Consider the following 26,759-nt stretch of genomic DNA (forward strand, 5'->3'; position numbering starts at 1 on the left):
GAGAGACATACACAAGCTGGTATGGATGATACTGAGCCAGAGAACAGACTGTTTAGATAGAGGCCCTTATGGGCACTCCACACCAGCAAATGAATCACTGAGAGCATAACTGGCTGTTTCTAGTGTCTTTTGGCTTTTACCCCAAGAAGCACTGCATATAAGCCCCTGAAATATCCAAAAGGGGCGATGCTGGAATTGCTCCAAGTGCCCTTGTCTTGGCTGGGCAAAGGTGCCCACATATACATACGTATGGTAGTTCATTCTCCCAGCATATGTCCTCAGGGGGGTGAGAGTGGGGAGGATGGGGGTGCTCACCTCCTGTAGTACTGCTGTACCCTTGCTCCTGTGCTTCTTTCCAGCTCCTCCATAGGAACAAGTATTGCATCTTCTGATACTCCAGTTATTGCTCTGGGCAAAATCTGCCTTCAGCGTTAGAGTTCACAACGTAATCCAGTAATTCCAGTGATGGAAACCAATGGGTAACACAATATTTGTTTTTATCATTATCATCAGTGTTTGGAAGTAATGGGCTGTAAAACCTACATGATTTGAGACAGCATTGCATTAACAGTTATATAAGAAAAGCAAGGATGTCTCCAGTAACAACGCTTAACAATTTTCTCTATCACTTTGATGATTATTCACCTTGAATGAAAAGTGCTTTTATGCACCATTGAAGCACAGCTCCGGGCACTCAGAAATGCTGAGATACTGCAAGATGTAACAATTCTGAGCACAGCCACTCTCCAGCACATGGTGCCTGGGACCAGGCCTGGTGCAGCTCATTGCCCCTAACACCACTCCGTCACACACAGATCGCACAAAATCTGCTCCATGGCACAAAGAGTGGAGCTGAGCCCTTCCAGCTGCCTTCTGGTTTTGCATGATTATCAAGCAGATCTTACGTTCAAATCCTGGTGTGAAAGCTTGTTCTGTAAGCTTCTATGGAATCCCAGCAGTGCTCATCTTGTGGTGGGGACGCAGAGGTTGTAAATTGAGAGGTGATGATCAAATCCAGCAGATCAGCATAAAGCCCTCGGGCTGTTATTCTTGCCGCAATTACAAGTAAAAGCTACCAGGGGCAATAGGCTGCCATGCAGGGAATAGAAATGTTTCTCCTCAGTTGTTTGTGCGGGTATTGCAGACAGGGATAAATTGCTGTTACTGCAAAGCTCCTGGTGACAAATTGATCCCCATCTATGTCTCCAGCTGCCTGGAGCATTTCTTTATGGGAGACAGTGGTGGGGTTCCACTGTGGTCATTTTAAGCTGATTTAAGTCTCCTTGTGTGACCTTATCTTATACTCCTAGGCATTGCTCACACACAGCCTCACTGATGCTGATGCCAATAAGTGGATGGCTGGGACGATCTCACTGGCTGTTAGAGGCTGGAGACTGGGAACAAAAACTCCTTTCTGAGCGCTTCCCATCCAGCTCAAATGCTGTGACTCACTTCACCTCATGTGGAACCGGCTGCTTAGAAAAACCAACACTGCCATCCTTTTACCACATTTACGAGATCACAGCCTTCAGATACACAAAGCATTACTCACTGAAGCTGATTCCATTAATGCTGAAGACACAGCTTGTCCTTACTCTGTACGAGCTGCAGAAAAGGCTTCTTTATGAGAAGATTGTGGCTGCAATTCAAATGCACAACATTTCCTAGTAAAAATATTTCACAATGAGGCAATAGTATTGTTAAGAGTTTGCATGACATTACCATATGCTTTATTTCTGCTGGATCCTCCCTAGAATAGATATTTTGTACAGCTATGACGAATATAAAAACCAATTGTTGCTGTTACTGATTTCTGCAAAACCAGTTACTTAGGAAATAGAGAAGAAATCCCATGCTGAGTTGCACAACCCAATCGCATTATCAATGCAAAATGACAACGCAACAACCCCAAGTCAATCCAAAGTGAAAGCTGAACAGATTTTCCTCCAACAAGTTTCTGTCTGAACCTGCTTCTATGCAAACACAAACTCAGTCTGGACTAAACTAAATTACCTATGTTATCTTGCAGCAAGATATTATCCCAGTTCTTTGTGTTCCCAAAGATATAACTAAACTGGAATTGTTTAGTCTGGAGAGGAGGAGTCTAAGGGAAGGTATCCTGAAAGGAGGTTGTAGGGAGATGGAGGGCAGCCTATTCTCCCAAGTAACAGTGATAGGATGAGAGGTAATGGACTTAAGTTGCACCAGGGGAAGCTCAGGTTAGGTATAAGGAAAAAACTATTCTTAGAAAGAATAGTGAGGTATTGGCACAGGCTGCTCAGGGAGGTGTTCAAGAACTATGGAGATGTGGCTCTGAGGGGTGTGGAGATGGGTTGGGGTTGGACTAGATTAACTTAGTGGTCTTTTCCAACCTTAATGATTCTACAATTCTATATCTAGTTCTTAGGTATCTATTTCTACGTCCCTGAGCATAAGTAACATGCTTCTCACAGCTGAATCAGATTTATCAGGTCTTCTCCTGTTTAAACTGTGCATGTTGCTGGATAGTTCGGTAGATAGAAAAAGTACTCTTCCAGGTGGTGTCCATTTTGTGGTACAAGTGGTTTGGCACATCCAACACAAGCCCTTCAAACCACAGATAGTTTTATTACTGGGTATGCACTATCCCTCTCCAGTGACCTTGCCGTCCTAAGCGGGTTCTTATGACATCACCTTAATGCCGTGGCTTAAAAACAGCTTAATTAATTTAGTGTCTATGCATCGCTGTCTGCTGCCATTGTAACCTTCACATAAATAAAACGAAGATAAGGCACCAGCTGCCTCCCATGCAGAGCCCTCTGGGTCCCAACCACAGCCCCCCAGGGCCCCCTCTGCGGAACATGAAGTCCATCCCCGAGGAGCCGGCCCCGGCAGAGCACAGCGGAGCACCAGACTTCTGTGCAGGTTGCTCATTTCTTTCATTACTCCACATTGCCAGTGACGTGAGGATTACTTTGTGTTTTATAACAGCTGGGATCTTACCTCCATCTACTGAGTAATTAATTTTCCTTAAGTGTGATGGTGCCTTGGTGTTAAGCAGTAAGTAGATAGGGTTACTGTAATGATGTTTTCTGTGGTCTGGGTGTGATATCGTAGGATAACATCTGTTTCTGTATTGTCCTACTTTAAATATGCCTGTGGCAAGAAAAAAATCTTTCTGATTTAATACTGAGATCTGAACTCATTGACTTATTTCTTTTAGGTGTAATGCATTCACAGTGATTGTTTTAGTGTGAATTTAGAAAATGGCTTTCCTTTTGCTTCAGTGCAATCTGGAATGCAGACAGGTGGCAGTAACACAAAAACACAACTAAACCAACTGTAATGCCATTAATGGTTTAACTTACTTTAATAAGAAGGGATTTGTTGCTTACCAGCTTGAGATTATAAATAACTACTTTCCTTCAGTAAGGAGAAAAACAAGATATGTAATCAAATGCCCGATTTTCAATTCGCTTAATTTTCCCAAGTAGGAGGCTTTCAGGCCTTCTTTTTGTGTTACTCATCAGCTAATAAAAGAAATCTCCATCTAGAGATCTAGCCAAGAAAATCCAGGATTGGAGCTCCAGCCGGCATTAATCCATGCAGATTAAATAGCTGTATTGTCTTTCTGCTGCGTTACACAGCGTGGCGCATACTCCAAAAACAAAAACAGATTTTAAATAGAAGAATGCATTTCATTTCTACACAGACTTCCCCAGAACCCCAAATTTCCTCTTCTAGCAGTGCCCAGGGCTGCTGCTTGCACATGGTGTTGGCTTTGGGGTCTGCAGTGTGGTCCTGGGAGGTGCTTTTGGTTCTTCCTGTGCGCTGCCAAATGCCTTCAGCAGCCATTCAGAAAGCTGCCTCAGGCTGGCAATTGGTATCACAGCAGCAAATAGTATCATTTGAATCATGTATGTTTCAAGCCTAGACTTTGCAGAGCAAAAACAGGTACAAAAAGTTCCTCTGACAGCCCTGTTGCTGTGTCATACGTTGCACAATTTGTTGTATGGGAGCAGCTTAGACAGCTCAGTTAGGTAAGATGCAGTTGGAGCTGGCTGCTTTGGTCAGAAGGAGCTTTGCAAATGTGTTCTTTGCTCTCATGGAACAGGGTGAAGATGGAGGATAGCTGTCATGGAACCATGGTGCAAGCCAAGTGTAGGGCTGTGGCAGACATCCAGGGGCTGCTAGAAAGATAGAAGTACAGTGAGGTCTCTGATACCATCTGAAAGTATCCCACTAGGAGGCTGAATGCCAGTGCTTGTTGAAAGTGGATTTTTTCTCCGTGATAGAAATTGAGTTTGAAGTGTTTTTGGTCCGTGTGATGCCCATGATGCCTAATAGATTGAATGAGGAACAAACCCATCCTCATGGGCTCCTTTTGATTCAGAACAGATGGCTATTACTTTTAATCATACTGCTGGAATCCCAGTTGCCCAGCATATGTGGGAAGGGAACCCCCAGTGTGCCAGACACTTGAGAGGGGGGGGACATGGCCCTGGGTGGATACAAAAGCTGTGAAGGGAGCCACTCTGGGTTCATCCTGCGTGTATTTTGGTATTGGCATTGAGTCCTGTGGGTGCTGCACACTTCTCTGGCTTTTACTGCATGTTGATCTTCACTCCCCGCCCCCTCCCCCTCCCTCTTGCCCCTGGCCGTGTCAGCCTCAAATGTTTTTCTATCTTCTAAAATCAGATTAAGCAGCTGCTTATGCTCTTGGACACTGACTCTGGGAGATGTACTTCAGATCTTAAGGTCTATCTCACCTTTGTATTTACCCCTTTGACAGCTCTGTGCTCAGAATGAAGGGATTTTTTCAACTCAGCTTGCTGGGACATATATTCTGTTTTTGCAGGAGGGGTCCTGTTTATCTCCTCAGGCATTTGTTGCTGCACCTCTTCCCTGTAAGGCAGGGCTGGAAGTGTTGCTGTGATGGGGAGATGCAAGGCATGTCTGTGCCAATGCTTTGGACCTGTACCATCCTCCAGGGTGCCACTGAGCATTGTAGGATGACAGCAGGTTGGTGGGTTGTAACCTCTGAAAATGGCAAACTGCACCACAGTTGGAGTTCCCACTTCTTATAATGGACAAAGTGAGGAGCTGATCTGTTCCTAATTTGGTGTAAATATGAGGTAAAATGTGAAAGTGACCGTAAAGACACTTGCATAGAGTCTGAGTGTAGGACAAGCCTCCAGTGAGGTGAGCTAACCTCTCCCATATGCAGTGCTAAAAGTGCACCAAGTACACAACACACTGAATAAATACATCCATTATTGTGTTTGCAGTCTAGTAAAAAGAACTCAGCAAACCTCTGAATAGCATCAAATGTATCCAAACTAGATGACAAAGAGATTGTCCATGGCTATGTGCATTTCAGGATGCCTGTTAAGCTGGTTTTAAAGCACACAGCTAGAGCTGATTGCTGGTGAAATCAACAGCCCCTTTAACAATCAGATGATCAGTGAACAGCTGAAGTATCATGGGCAGAACAAAGCCTGGGCTTCACCACCACTGCTTTTCTTGCTGTTCCCCAAGTTCCTGCAGCTTTAGGGCAACGGGACGTGTAGAGCAGCAATTACTATAAATTCATGTCTTCCCTCATAAATTATTTCTGAAATGCATATTTTAAGTAGGACAATGAAGATATATGAACTAGAGAGGCTATTGTAAGTGTTGGTGGGGATTGACTTGGATTTGAAGGTCAGGTATTTTTATGAGGCTACTCACTACAGCACCACCCATTTGCCCAAATCAGTAGTGATAAGCCTGATCTACTGTTTACAAGGAAAACTCATATTAAGGTAGCTGAAATAAAGCTTTCTATATTCAGGAGGGATCAGAATTTTCTTTTTTTGCCTGGAAATTATAGTGTTTAGTATAACAGGAAATTGCTAAGGGAAGCATAATTTTTTATCATTTTTTCTCTAATGGCTGAGTATGGTTGTCAGAAATGAGCAGTGAGAAACGTTTTTGTTTTATAGCCTGGAAACAGTCTTGTGTTGGAGCATTTCTCAGAATATTTCCTTAGATCCATGTGCCAAAGTAAGATACTAAAACTGACTTTCTTTTATCTTTTTATATATTACGGGCCTAACTTGACTGTTTTTCTAAACCACATTTCCTGTTGTTTTCGTTGTCCTTCTAAAGCACAGATAATACCATGTAGGAACACTCCCTGGTACATTTATTTACTATTTTTGGCTTATGAAATCCACATCACAGTTTCTAGGCTGATGAGTACTCGTATGTAGAAGTACCACTATTGTATTTCTGCTGCTGTCCCAGCACTATCACTAACCTTCCTATCCTATTGCATCTTTTGCACTCAAGTGACACTTTTAGAATTCAAGTTTCTGGCATACATTATAGTCTTACACTTGCTCCATGTCACTTTTTAGCATCCTTTGTTAATAGTTTAATCCAACAGCATTTCATTAAGCTACTAATAGGGCTCAGCCAGTTTGGGAGTGCAAGCTGGAAAACCCTGCACTGCAAAGTTTGGGTTTGGGCTCCTGTCCAGGGGTGCACATCTACGTCCCCCCTAGTGAATGGGGCCACACTGTCAGCCTACGTGAGCCACCTGCCTTCAACTCCTCCATCACATAAAATAAGGAGAGAAGGGTTAATTCATCAAAGAACACCCTCTTCTAGAATTTAAATCATTTCACTGATGTTACAAGATCTTGGCCATGAAACTCTGATTCTGATGGGAAGACCTCTGTTACAGCTAGAATACTTTCTCTCCCAGTAACTGAAAAATCTGCTACACATTCCACTTTGATTGCAGCCTTCTATGCAGTAAGGTTTTAATGGTCTCACTGTTGACAAGATTTACTTTCAAAACCACAGTGGAACAATTTTATCATGCCTATTAGGTAATGCACATGATTTTGGGGCACAAATTCCCCAATTCAGTGCCCCCCAGACTGGACCTTACCAATGTCACAGACGTTCATTTTCTATGAATCCCATTAACAGTCCTCTGGAAGCCATAGTTTTGCTCAGTGCATCCTTGCTTTGTCTGCATTTGTTATATCTGTTCATTACCTTTTAACAGAAAACTTTTGTCATACTAATTGTTCTCTAAAACAAAATTTCTGAGCCAAATTGAAGAAAGATAATTCTCTGTCTGTTAACCAGTTTTTACTATTTCAAGTTGCAATACTTAATAATTATTTCTAATGAGATAGTTTACATTTTGTCTGGTCAAACTAGGGAATTTTAAAGTTTATGAATCTTTCAAGTGCTGCTTGATCTATGAATCATTAATCATTTCATATTTTCCAAGGACCAGGAAAATTATTATTACAGGGCCATAGTAAATACATTTGACTCCAAATCAGTTTCATGAAAGCCTTGCCCTTACCAAAGACACAAAACCAATGGATGTCTGAAGTCTAGGCTGACTGTCCGTTCAGTCCTCAAACAAATGATTCCAATAAGGCACATTCCTGTTGGGATGGGATCCAGAGGGAGGAGGCCAATGGTCACGAGAGCTGCAGTCACTTATTTCAGGCTCCCATTGCCAAGTAATAGCCAATTCTCCTGTTTTAGTGGCTCCTTCAGTCAATTCTGTTCTCTTGCCGTTTTTCACAGAATTGCCTAAGAAACAACCCTGAGCTAACCGGAAGATTAATGACATGGCCTAATTGGTTTTGCCATCCTTAGAGATGATGGGCCAGATTAATCTCCGTTAGAGCTCCATTAATCTTTATGGATTTATACCCGAGATTAATTTGTCCCCATGATACTCATCACTCGCTGTGTGGGCTGTGGAAAATTACTCACCTATGCATGTGGATTTTCTCTTCCAGCTGGAAAACACGGGCAATAACCCTGAGTTCAGAGAATATAAATGTTTCAAGTGCTGCTAGGATTTGTTAAAATGGATGATGCTTTTAAATAAAATGCACATTTTATTTCTGAATGTTAGTTTCAGTTTGTGCTTGTTCTCTTGCCTCTCAGTGAATCTTGGATAGAAACATTTTCCCCATGGGGTGCAGACATGCCTAGTGTTTATTCTGAGTGATGTCTTGGCATAATCCTGCTGGGTGGGAATTTATGTGCTGATTATCCTGGGCCCAGGGTGTCACCCTTCAAGTTTTAAGGATTCACTCGTGCACACACAGGGGCAGGACTTGGCCTTTTGCAGTTCTACTTTGTTCAGGCCAGTTTCCACAGCTGTTCCTCAGTGCGAATCTCACTGAAGATAGCAGGAGTTTTGCTTAAGTCAGGATTACAGGATTAATCCCTCTATCTCCGCACATGTTTATTTTGGCAGCCACTTAGGTGGGAGATCTCCAAAGCTTCCTAGCTCAGGTTCTCTCCCTTCTGCTCAGAGAAACACACTGAAATGTGCCTCTTACAGATTAAAGCAGCAATTGCGTTTGGCTCCTGCGTTTGCAGAAAAATGTTCTGGTAATGTCACCAATTAGATAAAATCGGGACTTCACACAGATAATAGAAAAGAATCTGCAGATAAGGATTGCAGCAATTTATTATAGTGCAGACTCATGCTGGAGGTGAATAACAAGCAATCCATCAACTAGACGATAAAAAGTACACTTGAATTTTACAACCCATTCCCTTATAATAACCCCAGGCAACATTACTCAGGCAGAAAAATATATATGTTGAAATCTCTACTTCACCATTAATGCATACTTAATGTGTTCAATTGGCTATATTAGCAAATATGTATAATAAAGTTGAAGGGTTGATTGTTGTGTTTTTTTCTAAAAGGAAATTATGCAATAAGATTTAATGATATTTGCAAAAAAAAAAGTACAGTGTGTTCAGTAGGAGATAATTACAGGGTTTTGACGTTAATGTGTTACAGCTTCTTTGAATGATTTACACATTGCTGTGTATGTGGAGATATTTTTCACTTATGCATTTTATTTTACAGATGTTACTAGTTATTTCTTCTTAATTCTAGATATATAAAGACTGTTTTACCTAATTACTGGAATTCCACTGGACACTTTAAATATACACTGAAATCATCATCATAATTATTTATTTGAGTTGGCAAGGGAAAATATTTTTAAAGTTTAATGAAGCCAGCAGTGTTACACAGCTTCATGTCGCTGAGCAACAATGCTGATGGCCAATGTATTTAAGGGAATCACCATGCTGATGCCTCAGGGCTCTGTTGTACCTCACAGCAAAGCTCAGGGATGCAGGATCAAAGAGTCCACGGTCTGCATTTCTCATTAGGAAGCGGCAGCTTGCAGGTTGGGAAGGAAAGTTTGTAGGACAGCATCCAAACTCAATAGGTCCCCAAGCCCACAGAATAGGCAGCTCTCACATCCTTCAGGATGTAAAAGGTGGAGCAATTTGGGTAGACAGAAGGGGAAGCTTGAGAGGAATGTGGAAAAAAAAAGAAAAAAAGAGAAGGTTAGCCTGGCACTTCTCAGAGACGTTAAGTGAGGTAAAAGAACATCAGTTTGATTAAAAGAAAAGCTTTTACATAACTCATAATTGATCTGTAGAGCTAACTACTTCAGAGTACTACTGGGGCCAAAAGCACAAAGGATTCAGAGAACAGCTGGCAATAAGAGAGGCCATGCAATCATCATTAGCTGTAGGAGGTAGAATTTATTTACACAAGGAAAAAAAGCATATATAATTCTTACGCCTGCAGTTAGTGAAGATATATACGTATATATATATATTCAATCTACCAGGGACTAAGCAGCAAAACTGGAGATACAATTGTGCTGAGGACAAGCTATCTTATAAATGCCCACTGTCACTTCAATCCCACTAGCACTGGGCTAGCCAGGCTGCAGGTGTGCATTCACTGTGTGATGCTCTGTAGGGAGCAACATGCTCTCTCCTGTCTTGTGGCTCCTGTCTGTATCTGACCCAAATCCCAACTCTGTGGGAGCTGAGAAGTAAGCATCCATATGGGATTCAGCCTCAGTGTCCTCGCAGTAGGAAGGAGTCCTTTTCCAGTGGAAGGGAGGCAGAAGACCATGCTGACCTGACCGCGCCTGCCCAGCTCTGTCTCACTGGGGAAGGGAGCAGAAGCACATTACAGAGACTCAGCTTCCTCTGCTGCTGCTTCCCTGATCATGCAGGGGATGGAGCTGCACAGCACAGTGACTCCTTTATGCTCCCCACAAAACACAGCTGTACCAAATGGTCATCCTCTGTTTGTGCCTATTTTTGAAAAGCCTACCCTGTGCCTGCTGAGAGTTATGTTTTCGAATGTTCTGTACTCTCTGAGTCATATTCCCATCATTCCTATACCTCACAATATTTTCCCATTGCCATAGTGACTGATTGTGAGGAAAGCACAGCTGAGTAACTTCAGGTTTTTCGTGAACCCAAAACTGCCTGCCAGACTGGACCTCTGCTTCAGTCTGAGTTACAGTAAGCAAGCAGCGCAAACCAAGCGGTGCGTTTTGTTTGTAAGAGAGTCATAATTCCCCTCTAACACAGAGATGAGATGGCCACCTGTCAGGTCTAAAAGTCCTCCCACCAAATGATGCTGGTTGTTCCGATCCTAAATCTTCTCTGGAAGCAGGCAAAGCCTCCCTAGTTGAGACTAGCCAAAATAATATTAATGCGACAGTAAATTATGTACTATTTTTTGCTTATTTTTCTCCCTTCCTGAAGCTGAATTCCATAAAATTAGTATGAGTCTGGAACACCTCTGTGTTTCTGAATACCTCCCTCTGTCGGACACAGATCCAAATGTCACAGCTTTCTCAAATGTCACATTGGTGTGTCTGAGCAGAGCAGCAACCCTGTGTTCCACAAATGGGACAGTATCATTTTAAGCATTATGGCTTAGGTTCTAGAATAAAGCATACATACATAAATATGCAATATATAAAATTACACATTCAAATTCATATAATCTAACCATCCTTTATATAAAAACCACAGATATTAAATGTATATATGTAAAACTATATTTCAGGTAATGTAAAAATCAAATTGCTCTCAAAGAAGCTACCTCTGTTATTGCTGTGAAGGTATAAAAATATCTGCCCAAGGCTAATAATCATTTCAATACCTGTTTAGGAAAACAGTGCCTCCAAGAAATAAATCATATTTGAATATTACAGTTTTATGAGAGGAAGGGAGGACAGTTTGGACAGAATACTTTTGGATGTAGCTCTCTGAATACTGGGAAAAGAGTGGCATAAGTGTTTTTCATCTCATACAAGGGAGTATTGTAAACACACCCAAACGTTCGATGCTGTTCACAGCAGTACTTTGTGATGTGAGGCCAAACACTGAGTGCACTCCAAAACGCTTTCAGATGTGCTGGTTACAGATGCAAGAAGCATCAAACACAGAGCTCTCCTCTCTGTAGCAATGTGTCTGCCTGCTGAACAGCGATTAGGAATTGTTAACTGAAAGCAATACTGCGGTCAGTGTGAATAGCCTTCATATTTCATTGGCTTGGCCTATGGCATTGGCATTGTAGGATTGGATCCAAAAAAGGGAATGGAATAGAAAAATCAAATCCCAGCTGTCCCATGTATTGTTTTGGAAGCTGGCAAGACTGAGGTGTCCTCACTAATGCTTTCCCAGTTCTTTGGTATTCCACTACAGTAACTGACATGAGTTTTTGCCAACTTCTGGCTCTGCTCTGTGTCTCTGCAGGGAAAGGGGCATGAGCTCACTTTATAACGAGCACTGCTTAGCCCTGACCTGATGTGCTATGAGAAGGAAGGCTGATTCTCTATCACCAGGCACCATTTACATGGTAGAACCATATACTGGGAGTCAAGATTTAAATTCCTCAGGGAAGAAAACAGAGCAGTGAACCCCTACTTGATGTTTAAGCAGGCAGTCAGACTTTTAGGGCTGGAGTCCTCATTTTATTATCCCAGATTGACAGCAGCTGTGAGAGAGTCTGTAAGTGTAGCAGGATTATTTGAGGTATTCCTGCCTCCATCATGTGAATCAAGCAAAATAAATGAGAAAAGAGCAACAGAACAGTGTTCGTGGAATTGGATCTGTGGTTTCTATTTCCCAGAATGCTTTAAGGACTTGAACAATAACAGAGTGAAGCTGAAAAGTCTTTGTGGGTTCACCTAGTCCATCTGACTGAAGGCAGCACCAACTACATCCTGTTAAGCAGGACAGGTATTTGTCTAACATGTTCTTAAAGACTTCCCATAAGTATTCTGTGACTTTCCTAGGCAACTTATTCTGGTGCTCTGCTGCCCTTACAAGAGAGAAGGTTGAAGGTTTTTTTGCCAACGTCTAATCTGAATAAGAAACCTTCTTGCTACAATTTAAACCCTATTTAAACTTGTTCTGACTGCCTTGGCTTTTTCTTTCTGATATGATTATGTGCTCAGGGAATTGTATCACACCCTTTCCCACCTTGTTTCTGGGTGTGACAACCCCACATTTACTCAGGCTGTCCTCTCCCCCCCTCCAAGCTGTGCTTTCAAGCTCTCCCTGATGATTCTGGTTTTCTTGGGGATTCTGTCTTTGTGGCAGCCTGTGTTTACTCATAATATGGTATTCAGAACTGATCTCGGTGTTCCAGATAAGATGTTATCAATACTGAGTACAGTGAAAGAATTACATCATACTTCTGATGGATTATTTATCCATACCTGTTTGCTGAGTGCCTTTCCCACTCTGCATAGCGTGGCTAAATGTTCAGTCTAGCCTTAGTAAAACTACTTCTCAATCAGTTATTACCCACCTTCCAGCAGATAATACCTGTCTAAATGCAGTCTCTTATGGTAGACCTCAGTACCTTTTATCTTGCCTTTACAGACAGTTCCTTCAAGCTGCCAAGATCTCTTTCTAAATTTTAATCTGCCTATTGACTGGTGCACAAGCTGTGACCTGCCCATTTAAGTAAGCATCTTCTGTACTCCCTTTTTCCTTCACTAAAGACAATGTTGTACGCAATAGGACTAAGGACAAAGCCATGCAGGGTTGTATTTCATGCATCCCTCCACTTTGTGTCATTTCTAAGGTATAATTACCTGTATGGTTTTACACCTGTTAGAACAGGTGTGGCAGGGTCACCAGGGCTGTGCTTCCTCATTTGTTTATGAGAGTTCTATAAAGCCTTGCTGAAGAGAAGTTATATGGCAACAGCAGCTTTCCCCCTATCCACAACACAATGCAGTCATAGAAAGAGCTAGGCTCATTTGACAGCTTTGTTTTTACAACTGCAGCTGAATCTGCACACTTCCCTGTTACCTCCTATGAACTTGCAAATGCAAAGGCCTAATGTATTTGTTGAACTGTAGGTTTAATGAAGACAGTTAGAAAAAGTAGTCATTAATCATTTGTACCTTGGTGTCATCTGTCTGTAGCCATGTTTGTAGCATGGCATCTTGTTATTCCACTGTCTCTGCTTGCATTTTATTTCATGCTTTTGTCTTTGATTTTGCTTCAATGCACTTTTGCCATTCATCCATAACTATCCTGAACAATCTGATCACTTTCCATGTACTTTCATCTGACCAGGTCAGAAAGGGGCTTGTATGTAGCTATGGACTTTATTACTCCTTTTTTACTACATCTTCTCTCTTTCCTCTGCACTGGGATAATGTGAGTTTTTGAGCTCCAAGGGAAAACATGCAGAGATGGAAAAAACCTGGGTTTCAAGCATCATATGCCATATTTTGTAGCTTCACATGGGAGGAAATCATAGTTGACTGAGAAAACAAAAGCTCTTCCTCTGACAAAAGGAAAAAGTTCAAAATGCTAAGCTATATCTAGGCTCTCCCCTAGTTCTGTTGTATGAATTGGATGCAACTCAAAGCACATGGTCCATGAAGAACACAAGCAAGAGAGAAAAGGACATTTTTCCTGTGGTCCCAATCTGCTCAGCAGAATTAAACGTAAACAGACATTTTACTCTGCTTTTAGTCTCTAATTGCACAATTTTCCACAAATGTACATCTACAACTGTTGAGGATTGTTAGTCATATGTATTCTTTTCCAGCATAAAGTATTTACTTCTTATTCTTGGATGTTCACCAAATGGCATTTATAATGGCGAGGCTGGCAAAATATCCTTTTGCAGAGTATTTACAGGTTTTCTTCAAAACAGCTTACTAAAATGAAACTAATGGTGTGAATTTCCTTTAAATGTGTTATCTTCCTAATTGGTCAGATGAAGCTAAATGTCACCAGGATTCTTTCCTGCCAAAATGATAGTTTGTAACTGCTGATGTCTTGAAATAAATGATATCATGAAGGAATGGGGGAGATATTCTAGAAATGTAAATCTGACTGTTTTGGATCCAGAGTTCCACCTTCACCAAAAAACTCTTTAGTTGAATGAAGTATCTGGTGAGCATTAAACAATGGGTTAGATTATTTGTAATTATTTCTGTATATAGCATCATAAAGTTATATAGGCTTTATATAGCTTTTCAAACTTTTTTCTAATAAAAAGTCATGAACTCAAAACTTCAGCTGAAGTTCAGTGTTCTGCAAGTCTGCAGTAGCTGAGGGCTGGGCCCCTTCTACCTGTGCTTTGGTCTGGGTGGGCACACTCACTTCTGTGTGGGAATATTCATCTGAAGCAGTGCCTTTGTGGAAAAAAAAAAGCAAAATCAATTGTCGCGAGATTTCTTAGACAACTGTAAAACATATCGTGAGCTGTTTATGGCCTGAATACTCATTAAGCAGCTCCTGATGTGCAGAAGAGCTGTGTAAGAGGATGAATGTAAGGAGCAGGCGGTGAGTGCGGTGTGCCAGAGCTGTGTGGTGACGTGCAGAGCGAGGTCCCAGCTTGGCAGCCCTGTGGTCATGCAGCGTCCCTTGGCAGCCACCAGCCCTCTGCCAGCCAGTGCACACTGCGGGGGTTTTGTGTTCTTCATTCTTTCGTTCGTGGCTGCATCTGCTTGTGTAATTTATGGAGCACAATACATATTTTTCTTCTGAGAGTCATTCTGTTCTTTATTCCAGTATTTATTCTGTCAGAGAGTGGTGGGAGAAGGAGGGGTTGTCGGGCATCAAAGAGTTGAAAAGAACTTGTCTTCCTGCTCTTTTTCCCTTGAATTATGACTGCAGTAATGAGAAAATCCTTTTAGCTTCTCTCCTTTCCCTTAACCATAACTGTGATTTTTCTCTTTCTCCCTTGAAAGTTTGAGAGAGGAATGTCAGGTGGTGAAGTACTTAAGAATTAAAATGCTGCATCAGGAAGTGTTTTTAAAATTATTAAACTCTGTAAGAAACAAATGGCAGATTGTTCCCTACGCCGCAGTGCTGGCAGTCAGGAGCAGTGCCTGGGCAGCTTCTCAGGGCTTCACTTGGGCACTGTCACTACTTCCCCCCATTCTTTCTCTGTTCCTCACCCTCCAAATGCTGTCACCAAGAGCAGAATGTCATGCATGGCTTCCCCGGGCAGATCAGTAATCCTACATCTTGCACTGCCTCACAGAGGATCTGAAGAACAGCCGCATTCTTTCCTCAAAAGCCAAACATTTCATGACTGTGAGCCTGATCCCTTAATTCAAAACTATGACTGCTCGTGTTCCTGGGCAACTTAGTGAAGGCTTCTTTGGTCTAATCACTGCTTTCATTTCTTCTTATTTATATTTTATGTATCAAAAGAAGATGAAAAGTGTAATTTCAAAGTTTCTGGATACGCTGTCTGGGAATCCATAAGAAGAAATGACTTTAAAAAAACACAAATAACACAAAATTGCTTTGATTGCATTGCAGGCCTTGCAGTAATTGCTAAGACCAGAACAGAAAAGTTTCTTCCAAGCCAGATTCTGCTCCAAAGTAAATTAAAAAGTTTAACTCCAAACAAAACTATACTTACCCAGAAAAACAAAAGTTACATCCCATGCTGGATGTTAATGTAAAGCGATGCTGGAAACAGCAGGAAAGGATTGTTCCCTATTGCTTTTTTCTCAAGCCAGCCAAGTTTATACTAGCTGATGATTTAACTGCTTTCTTCCATCCCAAGGTTGTGCCGAGATCTTGTAATGGGAAAGCAGAAATGGGCTGAGGCAGCAAAATCACTGCAGGGATGTAAGGTTTCAAAGTAGGTGGTCCTGGGCTCTGGTAGATATTGAAGGAATCTCTGAGTGTAGTGGGCTGAATTTTCCACATATCCTTCATGGGTCATCTTCTCTAGCAGTGCCTCTCTCCTCTGACAGTTCAGGAAAAGCTCATTGGTTTAATTAGTTGGAACCAGGAGCCTTGCTGTTGTGCTGTGCAGAGCTAACCCACGTGGCATGAACAGGGCACTGTCTGCTCCCTTTGCCTCTTTTTGTGTACTTAATATTGCATTTGATGAAAGATACTGGAGATGCATAAGCAAAACCTTAAGCAAGATTAATTGAGGTGGTACAGGGGCTTGGGTGATGGAAGGAGCTAAGATCATAGGTAAACCCTTTTACTCTATGGTTTGTTTACTAGCACAGATTAGCTTTTCCAACAGATTCCCAATGAAAGGCCAGCACAAAGTAAAATCAGTAAGGAAAATGCAGTAGTTTTACTGGCTGTCTCTCAGAAGACACTTGTCTCCATTCATTCTTCACAGATCCCAAGGAACTTTAAAATGTCCTGTCTGGGCACATTTTCAGTAACATAAATTATCAATTTTAGCTCTTATTGCAAATATAAAAAATGACATGAATGAGATTGGTGAGCCCTTTATAACATTAGCAAGTTGAAGTGATGTGGTGCTTCATCTTATACATAGATTTTTATGTGCACTTTATTATTTACATGGCTGACAGTAAATTTTCCTAATAAGCATCAGTTCCTACAGTGCCTTAACTGTGCTGGATCCTGAATCAGTGAATAGTGAAATAGGAAGGTTTGAAATTATGAACATTTTGTGATAAGTCACAAGTTAAAACAATCCTTCTCTGACTAAGGAATGAGCTGAATAGTGCTGTGATCCATTTCTCTGTTCCAGGGTGCTATAGGTATGTGTTTGCAGACAAAATCTTTTCTCTTAGGATGTACCCAGCCAATATCCTTTGCTCCTTTCTGTTTTCTATTTCTGCATTTTGTACCTTCTTATAAATTTTCACTATCAAATTAAAATTCTCATTCTAAAAACACAATGAATTGACTATTTTATTACCACTTTGTTAAAAAGAGGTAAGTTGTGTACCTCTTCAACGATCTATTTACTATGCTTATTTTTTTCTTTTTTTTCTTTTTTTTAAATATATCTATTAACCTCTAGTCTTGTTTTTTTCTGTAATATAATTCAGAAGACATTAATTTATATTGCTATGGCTTTGTATAAACCAGATTTTACACTGTAACAAAACATGATTTAAGTAAACAAGTAAGATAGGCCTCTGGATTATTTATTGTCACTGTGATCTCAGCCATGTGCAGGAGGAGTGTCTCTGCAGTGCTAGACACAAAAGCATTCCTCTCTGACATTCACTGGAAGTTTTTCCGAATACCCCAATGCTGGGGCACCCTGAGGTTTCTGTGGGTGCAGGAAAGCTTCATCTGCTGGGAGGGAATTTCCCTGGGAGTGATGCAGCTGTGTGGGGATAACCCTGCTGGATCCTTTGTGCTGAACTGCTCTGGGCCCATCCTGTGTCAAAGTGACTGCACCACAGACTAGACGAGGTTTTAAAGAGCTGAAGTTTCAGCCTCTACTTAGGACTGAAGCCACCTGATGTAGAGCTGGGCTGGAACAGAAAAAAGAAGTAATTTTGAAGAGTGATTGGGTAATTACTTTATGTGCTGCTACCCATCTTGCTTTTCACTTCGATCTCTCAGAGTGCCAATATCTCAAAAATGCTGTACTCATCAGCACATACTGCGCAGAGGTGGGAATGGAGTTGCATTCCTATGCACTTGTAGTGCACATTGCTTCTCATTGGTTTAGTATCACAATGCTGTATCTGTGGTTGTAACAAGTCTGCAGTTGACCATTGCATACACTGAAGTGCATTGAACCTGAGTTGTTCCAGGGCCTTTTGAAAATAAGGATGTTTCTACTGCAGATACTATGGTTGAAAGCATTTCATAATGGGCTGCATAAGTAATACCTTCAGTGTTTGCAGGCAGGATAGTCTAATGGTTAGTGCACCCAGGTGGTATTTATTCTGGTTTTATTCTGCCTCTGACCTCTCTGTGTGTCTTTGGCTGTGTTGTGTTTTCCCTCTCATCTTCTGAATGTGTAGAATAGAGGTAGTATTTAGTTTACAAAGGTGGTGCAAGCCTGAAAGCACCACTGTGTGTCGAGCAGTTCCCCTTCTTTGGATGGGAAGAATCACAGATGTGCAAAGCATTATTCTTTTCATCTTCAAAGTGTTCTTTTCATATTTACAAATTAATTGATTTACAAACCACTGTTATTTTGTCTGAGCAGTGTGACTGAGAACGCCCTTACTGGAATTGTGCAATTTTCTCTATAATTAATGTATGTCATTCTGACCAACACGATGTGTACAGACTTACTGTAACACATTTTCATTTGGATAGTAAAACATGCATACCTTTGATGGTTTCAACCCGCATTTGTTATATTGTATTTTTAATGTGCTCAGACTGTGCTTGTGTAATGGTGATTCTCCCCTTACATCCCATCTTTCCCACATGCAAGAAGTGCGCTTTGTAGTGGCATTCATGCAGACCCCTGCTGTGGCTGAAGCAGTGGAGTCCTGCTATTCAGATGAGCGATTATTCCAGCAGCTGAAGTGTTTTCATAAAGGGGACCGGGAGGCAAGTCTGCTGGAGAGCAGTAGGAAAGGAAATCCTTATTTGAGCCTATGATAGGACCCTGACAGAGAGCCCCACTCTAATACCTGGAGATTGTCTGTTGGTGAGGAAAAAGCTCTTCTGAAGAATGAAGGCAATTTATTCACCTCACAAAATTGTCTTCCAAAAAAAAAAAAAAAAAGCAAAAAAAAAAAAAAAAAAGAAAAGAGAAACAAACTTCTCACTTTGTGCTGCTGCTCACTGATGAATAAAGGCAAAACTGGGAAAAAAAAAAAAAAAAAAAAAAAGTCTAAATGAGGATTTATGCAGACTGCAGGCAGCTAATTCCAGAATATAAAGAAAGAAAGTGACGGACTGTTTAGCAGGGTCTGTTGTGGTAGGACAAGGGAAAATGGTTTCAAACTAAAAGAAGGGAGATTTAGATTGGATGTAAGAAGATTTTTACGATAAGGGCACTGAGGCATTGGTACAAACTGCCAGAGAGGTGGTGGATGCTCCCATCCCCGGGTACACCCAAGGTCAGGCTGGACAGGGCTCTGAGCACCTGATGGAGCTGTCAGTGTCCCTGTTCATTGCAGGGGGTTGGACTAGGTGGCCTTTAAGCATCCCTTCCAACTCAAACAAATCCTATAATTCTATGAACTTAACCCCAGAGCCCTCTCCTATCCCATCTAATCCAACAGTGCCACTGCCTTGGAGTTCATTCTCCCTCCCTCCATAGACTCCCACACTGTACTGCTGCTCCTGCACAGTGTCCTTCAAAATTCAGGTGGAGCACCATGCCAGCAACATGGGGCCTGTGCTGCTGCATTACCTGTATCCTGGGGGATGTACAACTGGGAGAGGAAGAACACTGTGACTCGAGGAGCCCCCACACTTGCACAAGCACACAGTTTGAGGGCTCCAAGGCTAGAGCAGAGCTGGACTGCTACATTAGGTAAGACTGTAGATGGTGAAACAGACACTTGTCTCAAATTGAAGCAAAATGAATTACAGAACCAACTCACATGGCAGTGAGCATGGCCTAGAATCAGATTATTTCCAGCAAGCTCAAGGGGCTCATCAGAAGTTAGTCACAGTAGAATAGATACTATAATTATATCCACTGACAAATTTTAGTGAAACCATCACATCTGCTGACAGTGCTAGATGCTTTGCATATTGAAGTTTTCTCTGGTTACAAAATAGGTCCAGTGTGTGCAGCAGCTGTCCAAACTTTTCTGATCTGTTCTGTGGATATGCATTACAGTGATCTGAAACAAAAACCTTTCATCCTCTGTGCTGAACTGAGCCTTCAACTCTTCTAAATTCTGTGAAGAAGAACTGGGAGTGCCTAAGCCCACTGGCAGATCTGCACAGCAGGTTTTGCTCTGAAGACCCAAACCCCAGTGTCCATTCCTCACCAAATGCCACCGAATATGCTCACTGAAGGCAGTGGTGTCCTGCACAGATCAAGATGTCAGAGGATGAACGGTAGCCTGTCAAAGCAATCACCAAATGGCAAAAACATCCTGATGCTGTTGTATGACAGAGCCAAAGAAATGACCTGGAAAGGAAAGTCACTTTTGAAAAGTTCTTTGTTACTGGTCAGTTGGAACCTGTTTGGATTCAGATTTTTTTTCTCTCAGCATTCTTGCTAAGTGTAGATAGTATACGAATAAGATTTAGAACCAGTGCTATTATTTTAGTGGACTTTAAAAGGATACTGTAACTTGGTTTTTCTTCTCTTAATATTGGTGTTGTGATGGAAACAGCTTGCTGTAATGTTACCTGCTACATCATATCAGAATGCTATACAATTCTATCCTGTTGAGAGTTATGAATTGTTACATTTCTGATATGAAAATGCTGCAGGATATTTTATGTATTTATTAGCAATGCAAAGAAATAGGGAAAAAAAAAAAAAAAGGAACAGAAATATATATAGTATCAAAATTGTTTGATGCCAGCATGTAAATGGGGAGTGTAAGCAAGGTTTCTTTGTCCTAAAATTGGAGTATGACCTCCTGAGAATTCTGCTAAGAATATATGAAAGCTCTTTTGTTTTCATGCATCAAACAGTTATTTGTATTACCCCACTCAATACAAATGATACAAAATAAAATGTCATACAGATTTTCTAACACTGTCAGTAGTAATTTGCACAAATGTACAACAAAACCCCTCAAAGTACATCAGTCCCACTATATTGCTCAGGATGCTACATTCACATTTCTATCATTTACCTCGGACATGTACAAATGATTAAAGCTACAGCTCACTGAAGAATAGACTGTAGAAGAAATGTTTGCATTGTTTAGCTCCACCACCAGAATGCCTGCTGAAATATTAGTGAATTCTTCAGATCCATTGTTCCATTGTTCATGCAGCCAGATATAATTTTTCATTTTGTGGTGCAGGTTAGTGTAATAAGACTGTGAGAGGTCTAAAAATCATTGCAATTAAATTGTGTTTTAAATAGTGTTTTCCTTTTCCAGCACTTGCCCTCTGAATGTAACGGCATCATAACTGCATCTAGAGACCTGAGCTGAGATCATTTTCTATCATATCACTGAGATGATTTTCAGTGTAGTGAGCAGAAAGGCTTCACTGTCGGCTTCACAACGCCTTCACAGCTAATTTCAGTAGGCAATCCATTGTGAGGATCAGGTATTTTCACGTTCTTCAAGGATGCTGTGCTCAGATCAGGTTTAGGTCATATTTTCTAAGTGAATTTTAATTTGCTCTCTGAAATGGAGCTGTATTGCCCCTTTTTGTTCTTTCTTTGGCAGCAAAACACACTGTAAAAGTTACCAGGTGTTTACTTCTCTAATTTTTCTAACACTCCGACATCATTTTTTGCTCCATGTGTAATACTTCTGGATATCCTTTCCCACGTGATTCATCTGATGCTGCAATCGCTACAGAACTATACTGTTTGATATTAAAATCATGCACTGCAGTACAGATTTCATAGACTTATTTTCCAAAATGTGCACATCTAAAGGAGGTATGGATGAAGCTAACGTTGACAGCTCCTGGAGAGCATGCTGCTTGTGTTGAAGCTATCTCTAGCAAGTGGAAAATTAGTGCATTAGAATACGCCTCATCCTCAGAATGAGGAACTTACCACAGTAATGATGCTTTAAAATGAACTTCTTAATTGGCACTAAAAATGAGCTCCACTTCTCTAGTACTGTACCTTATCTGGAAAAAAATCCCGTGCATGTGTACGTATTTGTGTGTGTATACTGTTTTAGAAAAATGTGATATTTTGGAAAAGTTTGATAGATTATGCCTAAGAAGGATAACCTAAGGGACCTATGTTAATTTTAAAGGTTAGAAGGAATGATAGCTGACTTTAAACATAGTATTTTTGAAGTCATTTTTATTATAATTTATTTTTAGCTGTACAACTACAAATTTCCTTTCTTTTATAGCTTTGCAACTATAAAACACAGTGGTCTCTGTCAGACACAAGCACCACCAGGCCGGTTTGGAGATCTCTTCAATTCTACCAATATTGGCAATGGCAATTCAGAAGGGAGCACTTTTCACCCCGCTTTAATATGGAACTGATATCCTAGCCTAATTTTATAGCATATTTTTGTGTTAGCACTACTATGGCTCAGTGGTTGGTGCAAAGACTCATATATACAGAACTCAGGCCTGTAACTGGATCCACATGATGGAACTGTCATGCAAAAAAGCTCCTTAAAGGAGTGAGACATAAAGGCACACTTTCAGTGTTCTGGCATTTCTGAAGAGGAAAGGTGCTATGGAAATGCAACGTGTTATTTTTGTCATGTCTGCAGAGGAGCTTGAAATAAAAATGGCTTTTGATCACTGAACGCGTCAGCATTTCTAGCACGGAAACTGAAGCCAACTTTTACACGGTCTAATAGTAATAGGACAAGGGGGAATTGCTTTAAACTAAGAGAGGGGAAATTTAGGTTAGATGTTAGGAAAACATTCTTTACTCAGAGGGCAGTGAAGCACCGCTGCCCAGAGAGCTGTGGGTGCCCCATTCCTGGAGGCTCCCAAGGCCGGGCTGGATGGGGCAGCTGAGCTGGTGGGAGCAGCCAGCTCACGGCAGGGGGTTGGGACTGGGTGGACTTTGAGGTCCAGCACATATCTGCACCTTGTTAGCGTAAGAGAACACCAGTCACAGCACTCCGCTGACAGCTCTCTCCTACGGCCAGAGGAGCTGCCCCTGAAATGAAGGGGCCGCAGGGCCAGCTCTGCGCAGCGGTTGCTCCAGGGGAAGCAAGGGGAGCTGCTGAGCTGGCAGAAGGCTGAGGCGGCACCGAGCAGACGGGCTGCCCCGTCCTACCGCCGAACGCATCCTGACTTGCAACTCCCCGCATCCCAAACTTCACCCTCTTCCCGCCGACTTCAGCCTCCGGATCGCTTCAGGGCAGCTCCCAAGGACCTCCCCACCACAGCCGCGTTTCTCCTCCTCCCCACCCCGTCCCCTTCCGGGCGCCGCTCAGCAGGGCTCACCCGGAGGTGCCCGGCCTGCGGGCTGCCGCCAAGGAGAAGCGGCCGCAAGACGCCGCTCTCCGCTCGGCTTTCTCCCCGGGCTCTCCTTCGCCGGCCGCCCTCTGACGGCGGAGCGGAGATCCCGGCCGCGGCGGCTCCGGCCGCGCAGCACCCGGCAGCGGGGAGCGCCGCGCCGCGCCCCGCCCCGCCCCGCCCCGCGGCCGCCCCCTCCCGCAGCCCCGGCGCGGCCGCCGCCCCATCCGCGGCGGAGTGAATGGGTTGCCATGGCAACTGAGTGAGGCAGGCAGCAGGCCGCCGCGGCCCCCGCCGCCTCCGCTCCTCAGCGCGCGGACGAAGCGGCCGCCGGGACGGGCGAGGGGAGGCCGGCAGCGCGGCGGCAGGATGGAGGACGGCTTCTCCAGCTACAGCAGCCTTTACGACACCTCCTCGCTGCTCCAGTTCTGCAACGGTGAGAGGAGAGCGAGGCCGGCCGCGGGGAGCGGCGAGGTGCCGGCGTCCCGGCGGGGCGGGGGCGAAGGCGGAGGCCGGCGGCGGGGAGAGGAGGGCCTGCAGGCAGGCCTGACCGCGCGGCCCCGGCTGAGCCGAGCCGCGGGGAGAACGGGAGGGAGGAAACTTCGCCCTCAGCCTCCCCGTTACGCAGCTCCGGAGCCGCGGGGAACTTCTGCACCTGGCCCGTAGGAATTCGCGTTACACGCGTGCGTGCGTGGATGTGTGTGCGTGCATCCGCTTCGGGCTGCCGCCGACGAGCGGTCGCGCACCGAGCGCCTCAGCCCGGAGGACGCCCCGCGTGTGCGGCCGCGCCGTGTCACACCGAGCTGCGAGCGCGCAGCGTCCCGCCGGCCTGGGCAGGTGGTCGTGGGATCCCTGAGCCGCAACCTTCCGAGGGCGGCTGTTCTTCTGTCACCTGGTTCTCCCCCCTTCCCCTCCCTCTGTTTTTTTTTTTTTTTTTTTTTTTTAACGTTTATTTCACTTAGAGGCTACCTGGTGTGATGTGATGTGTGGCCTGGAAGGCGAGCTGTTTGGCCCGCGGTGACAGCTTGTGGGAAAGACAGAAGGAAGTGAGGAATTTGTCGGTGTTATCAGAGGAAATATTTGTGCGGCTGGCCTGCGTGGCGCTGGGGATTATGGAGCTGGCTGGTGTTTGCTGTTAATGGGTGAAAATATATCATGTGTACTAAATGCTGCTGAGAGTTGTTCCTGGAAAACTTAAGAATGAAAATCGCCTATTTGGAGATTGGTTTCTGCTTTTCAGCAGTAAAATAAGGAGCTTTCCTAATCTCAAATGTCAGTAAAAACTGACCTGTGAATCTCTAGTTCCTCCAGGTTTTAGCAGTGCTCTGGCTTTCTGCTATCTGAGCAGCTGGAGCCAGGTTAGTATTAAATCGCTTTATGACAACAACTGCATCAAACAGCTTGCATCAAGCAGCTCTTCTCATATCTTCATTCTTTCCACATCTCGCAGGATTCTTCTTGCGGTGTGCTGTACGACAGGGGTAGGATTACAGAAAGCACTACTACTGTGGACCTTGATGCTGTGGGAGTAATTTTTCAGAATGTGAAGAATTGAGCTATGCATTGTGTGGGGCTGCAGTATTCTCTGAGCTCTTCCAGAGGGAAAACCATGACTATGTACGGGGGTTGTGTGCTAATAACAGATGCCTGTTTTGCCTCAACTTAGTAAATATTTCATTGCAAGTATTTTTTAACAAGAAAATATGCATTGCATTGATTCATTTCAAACTTCATATTCCAATCCATTTGTAAGCGAGCTGGCTTCCTACCAAAATCCTTAGGCTCTGCTTTTGCTGTATTCATGGCAGTAGCACACATGTGGGAATAGTAGGAGTAACAGCACTTTCTGAGCAGTTTGAATAAGTGGAGTATCTTATTTCTGAGAACTCACAGTTCTGTTGATTTTGTAACCCTGAGCACATAGTACGTGCAATGAAAATACACTGTATATATTTACGTTGCATATAGGTTTGAAAATCGTAGTTAATCCGTAAGTTTTATCCTCTTAAATGAGTTACTGAAGAGATTATTTGCCTGTTTGTCATGTAATGTATGCCTGTAATTGTCAATGCGGAGCTCAGGAAACTGTTGTTAACTTGAATTATTCTGTGTTTATAAAAGAAAGTGGTTTGATTCAAAGTCTTTCCTTTAACGAGTTAACATAATGAAGTCTCACTGAATACGAGATGAAGCAGAACAAGAGAATGGGGTCTTTGAATAGTGCCTTGAGATGATCAGATATTTCATACAGACACACGTGACCCATAAGGGGAAAAAATGCAGATGGAGAATACCAGTGAAGGTTTTAAGGTTGAAAGAAGAAGAAAAAAAAAAACCTGCTTTGGAAGGAAGTGAAAAGCTCTTTCAAGTATAAGGGGTACTGTGAAAGATGATATGGGGCTGTGAGTAGGGCAGGAATAAAGAAGAATCAAACAGTGTGAGCAGGTGATAGGCATTTGAAGAAAAATATGTTTTTGGTGGAGGGCAAAGCAAAATAAAGCAATGGTTGGTAAGCACTTGATTTGGCTGTCATTGTAGGTTGAGAGGTTTTTCCTTCCGAAGAGAGGAAATAAGGATTAATTCTAGTTTTACAAGTCGCAGTGGAGATGCTCAGCCACAGTCTGAACCAGTGATTGAGCACCTGGTGGGAGGGCAGGGCTAACCCACAGGATCTCAGGTGCATGCAATGTACCTGAGTGACCAAAGGGTTGGAGCTGGGATCCACCCCTTCCCAGCCCTCATTTAAGTGTTGGCAGTGGAGGTGAGGGTACCTCTTGCTAGAGTTCCCTGCCTACTTGAGGTCTTCTAAAGGTAAGCAGCTCTTTTCCTTTGTTTCTGCATCCATGGCAGTTGTGTTCAGGCTCGTTCTCGTTTGCTGTAGCCAAGCACTTTGCCACCCTGATATCATCATCCCATTATAGCATTACACAAGTACAGACATAATGGGAATTCCTGATTGTCTGGAGATGAAGAAACAAGAGACTGTCTATGTGAAAAGATCAGAATACGAAGCCAGTACTCCTGTAAGAATAATGCAGGCAACCTATGGGCAGCACAGGTGGCCTGGGCAGTGGGAACATCCCCACTTGGCACAAGGACAGCTGTATTTTCTCCAATGTTCCAGTTCTTTCCCTGGTGGGGACAGGTGGTGGCTGCTGAGGGTATGCAGAAGCCTTTCTGCAAAGGGAAGAAGGAGCGCGGTGCTGGGAGGTTGCAGTGGGGTAAGGGTAACAGGATCTTGGTTGTTGGAGGGTCTGGTTAGAGAGGGAAGGGGTAATAGGAGGGCAAATTGGCAAGTTTACCCTGAGCCTTCCTTTTTTTCTAGAAATGGTTCTGGGTTAGGGAGAAGGATTTTCTTTTTTAGTACTATACAGGCCTGATCCATGTGATTGTGTAGTAACGTGTTTTTGTAGCTTACGAAGTGTACAAATATTGTAAATGAAGAAAGACAGGAGAGAAGAAAGAGGCAAAGAAAACACGTTCATTTAGAGCTGCATGTCTAAAATCTAGGACAAATATTTAGCACATCTAGTTCAAAGACACCTACTTCCTTCAGTGCTTTTGCAGAGCAGTGGGATAGAGTTGGCATTTGAGAACCACTATGTTAATGTTAATGTCAGTCG

At 42.9% G+C, this 26,759-nt stretch overlaps 1 protein-coding gene across 8 annotated transcripts in view; it reads left to right on the top strand.

The window, feature by feature from the left end:
* The window catches only part of EML1 (EMAP like 1), a 119,089-nt gene that overhangs the window by 14,905 nt on the left and 77,425 nt on the right, over positions 1-26,759 (top strand). For 3 of the 8 annotated variants that reach the window (XM_090141602.1, XM_090141597.1, XM_090141598.1), the window contains exon 1: positions 23,354-23,572. The exons of 1 other annotated variant lie outside the window; for it this stretch is intronic. In XM_090141602.1, coding sequence (XP_089997728.1) covers positions 23,506-23,572 — 67 coding nt within the window. In that variant the 5' untranslated portion in view covers positions 23,354-23,505. Of the gene's footprint in view, positions 1-23,352; positions 23,573-23,698; positions 23,799-25,240; positions 25,948-26,759 lie in introns of those variants that run through there. 4 more of the 8 variants (XM_090141603.1, XM_031593008.2, XM_090141600.1 and 1 more) reach the window with 4 other exon arrangements.

This window comes from Phasianus colchicus, chromosome 5 (genome assembly GCF_987193195.1).
Source record: "Phasianus colchicus chromosome 5, bPhaCol1.hap1.1, whole genome shotgun sequence".
Taxonomy (NCBI): Eukaryota; Metazoa; Chordata; class Aves; order Galliformes; family Phasianidae; genus Phasianus; species Phasianus colchicus.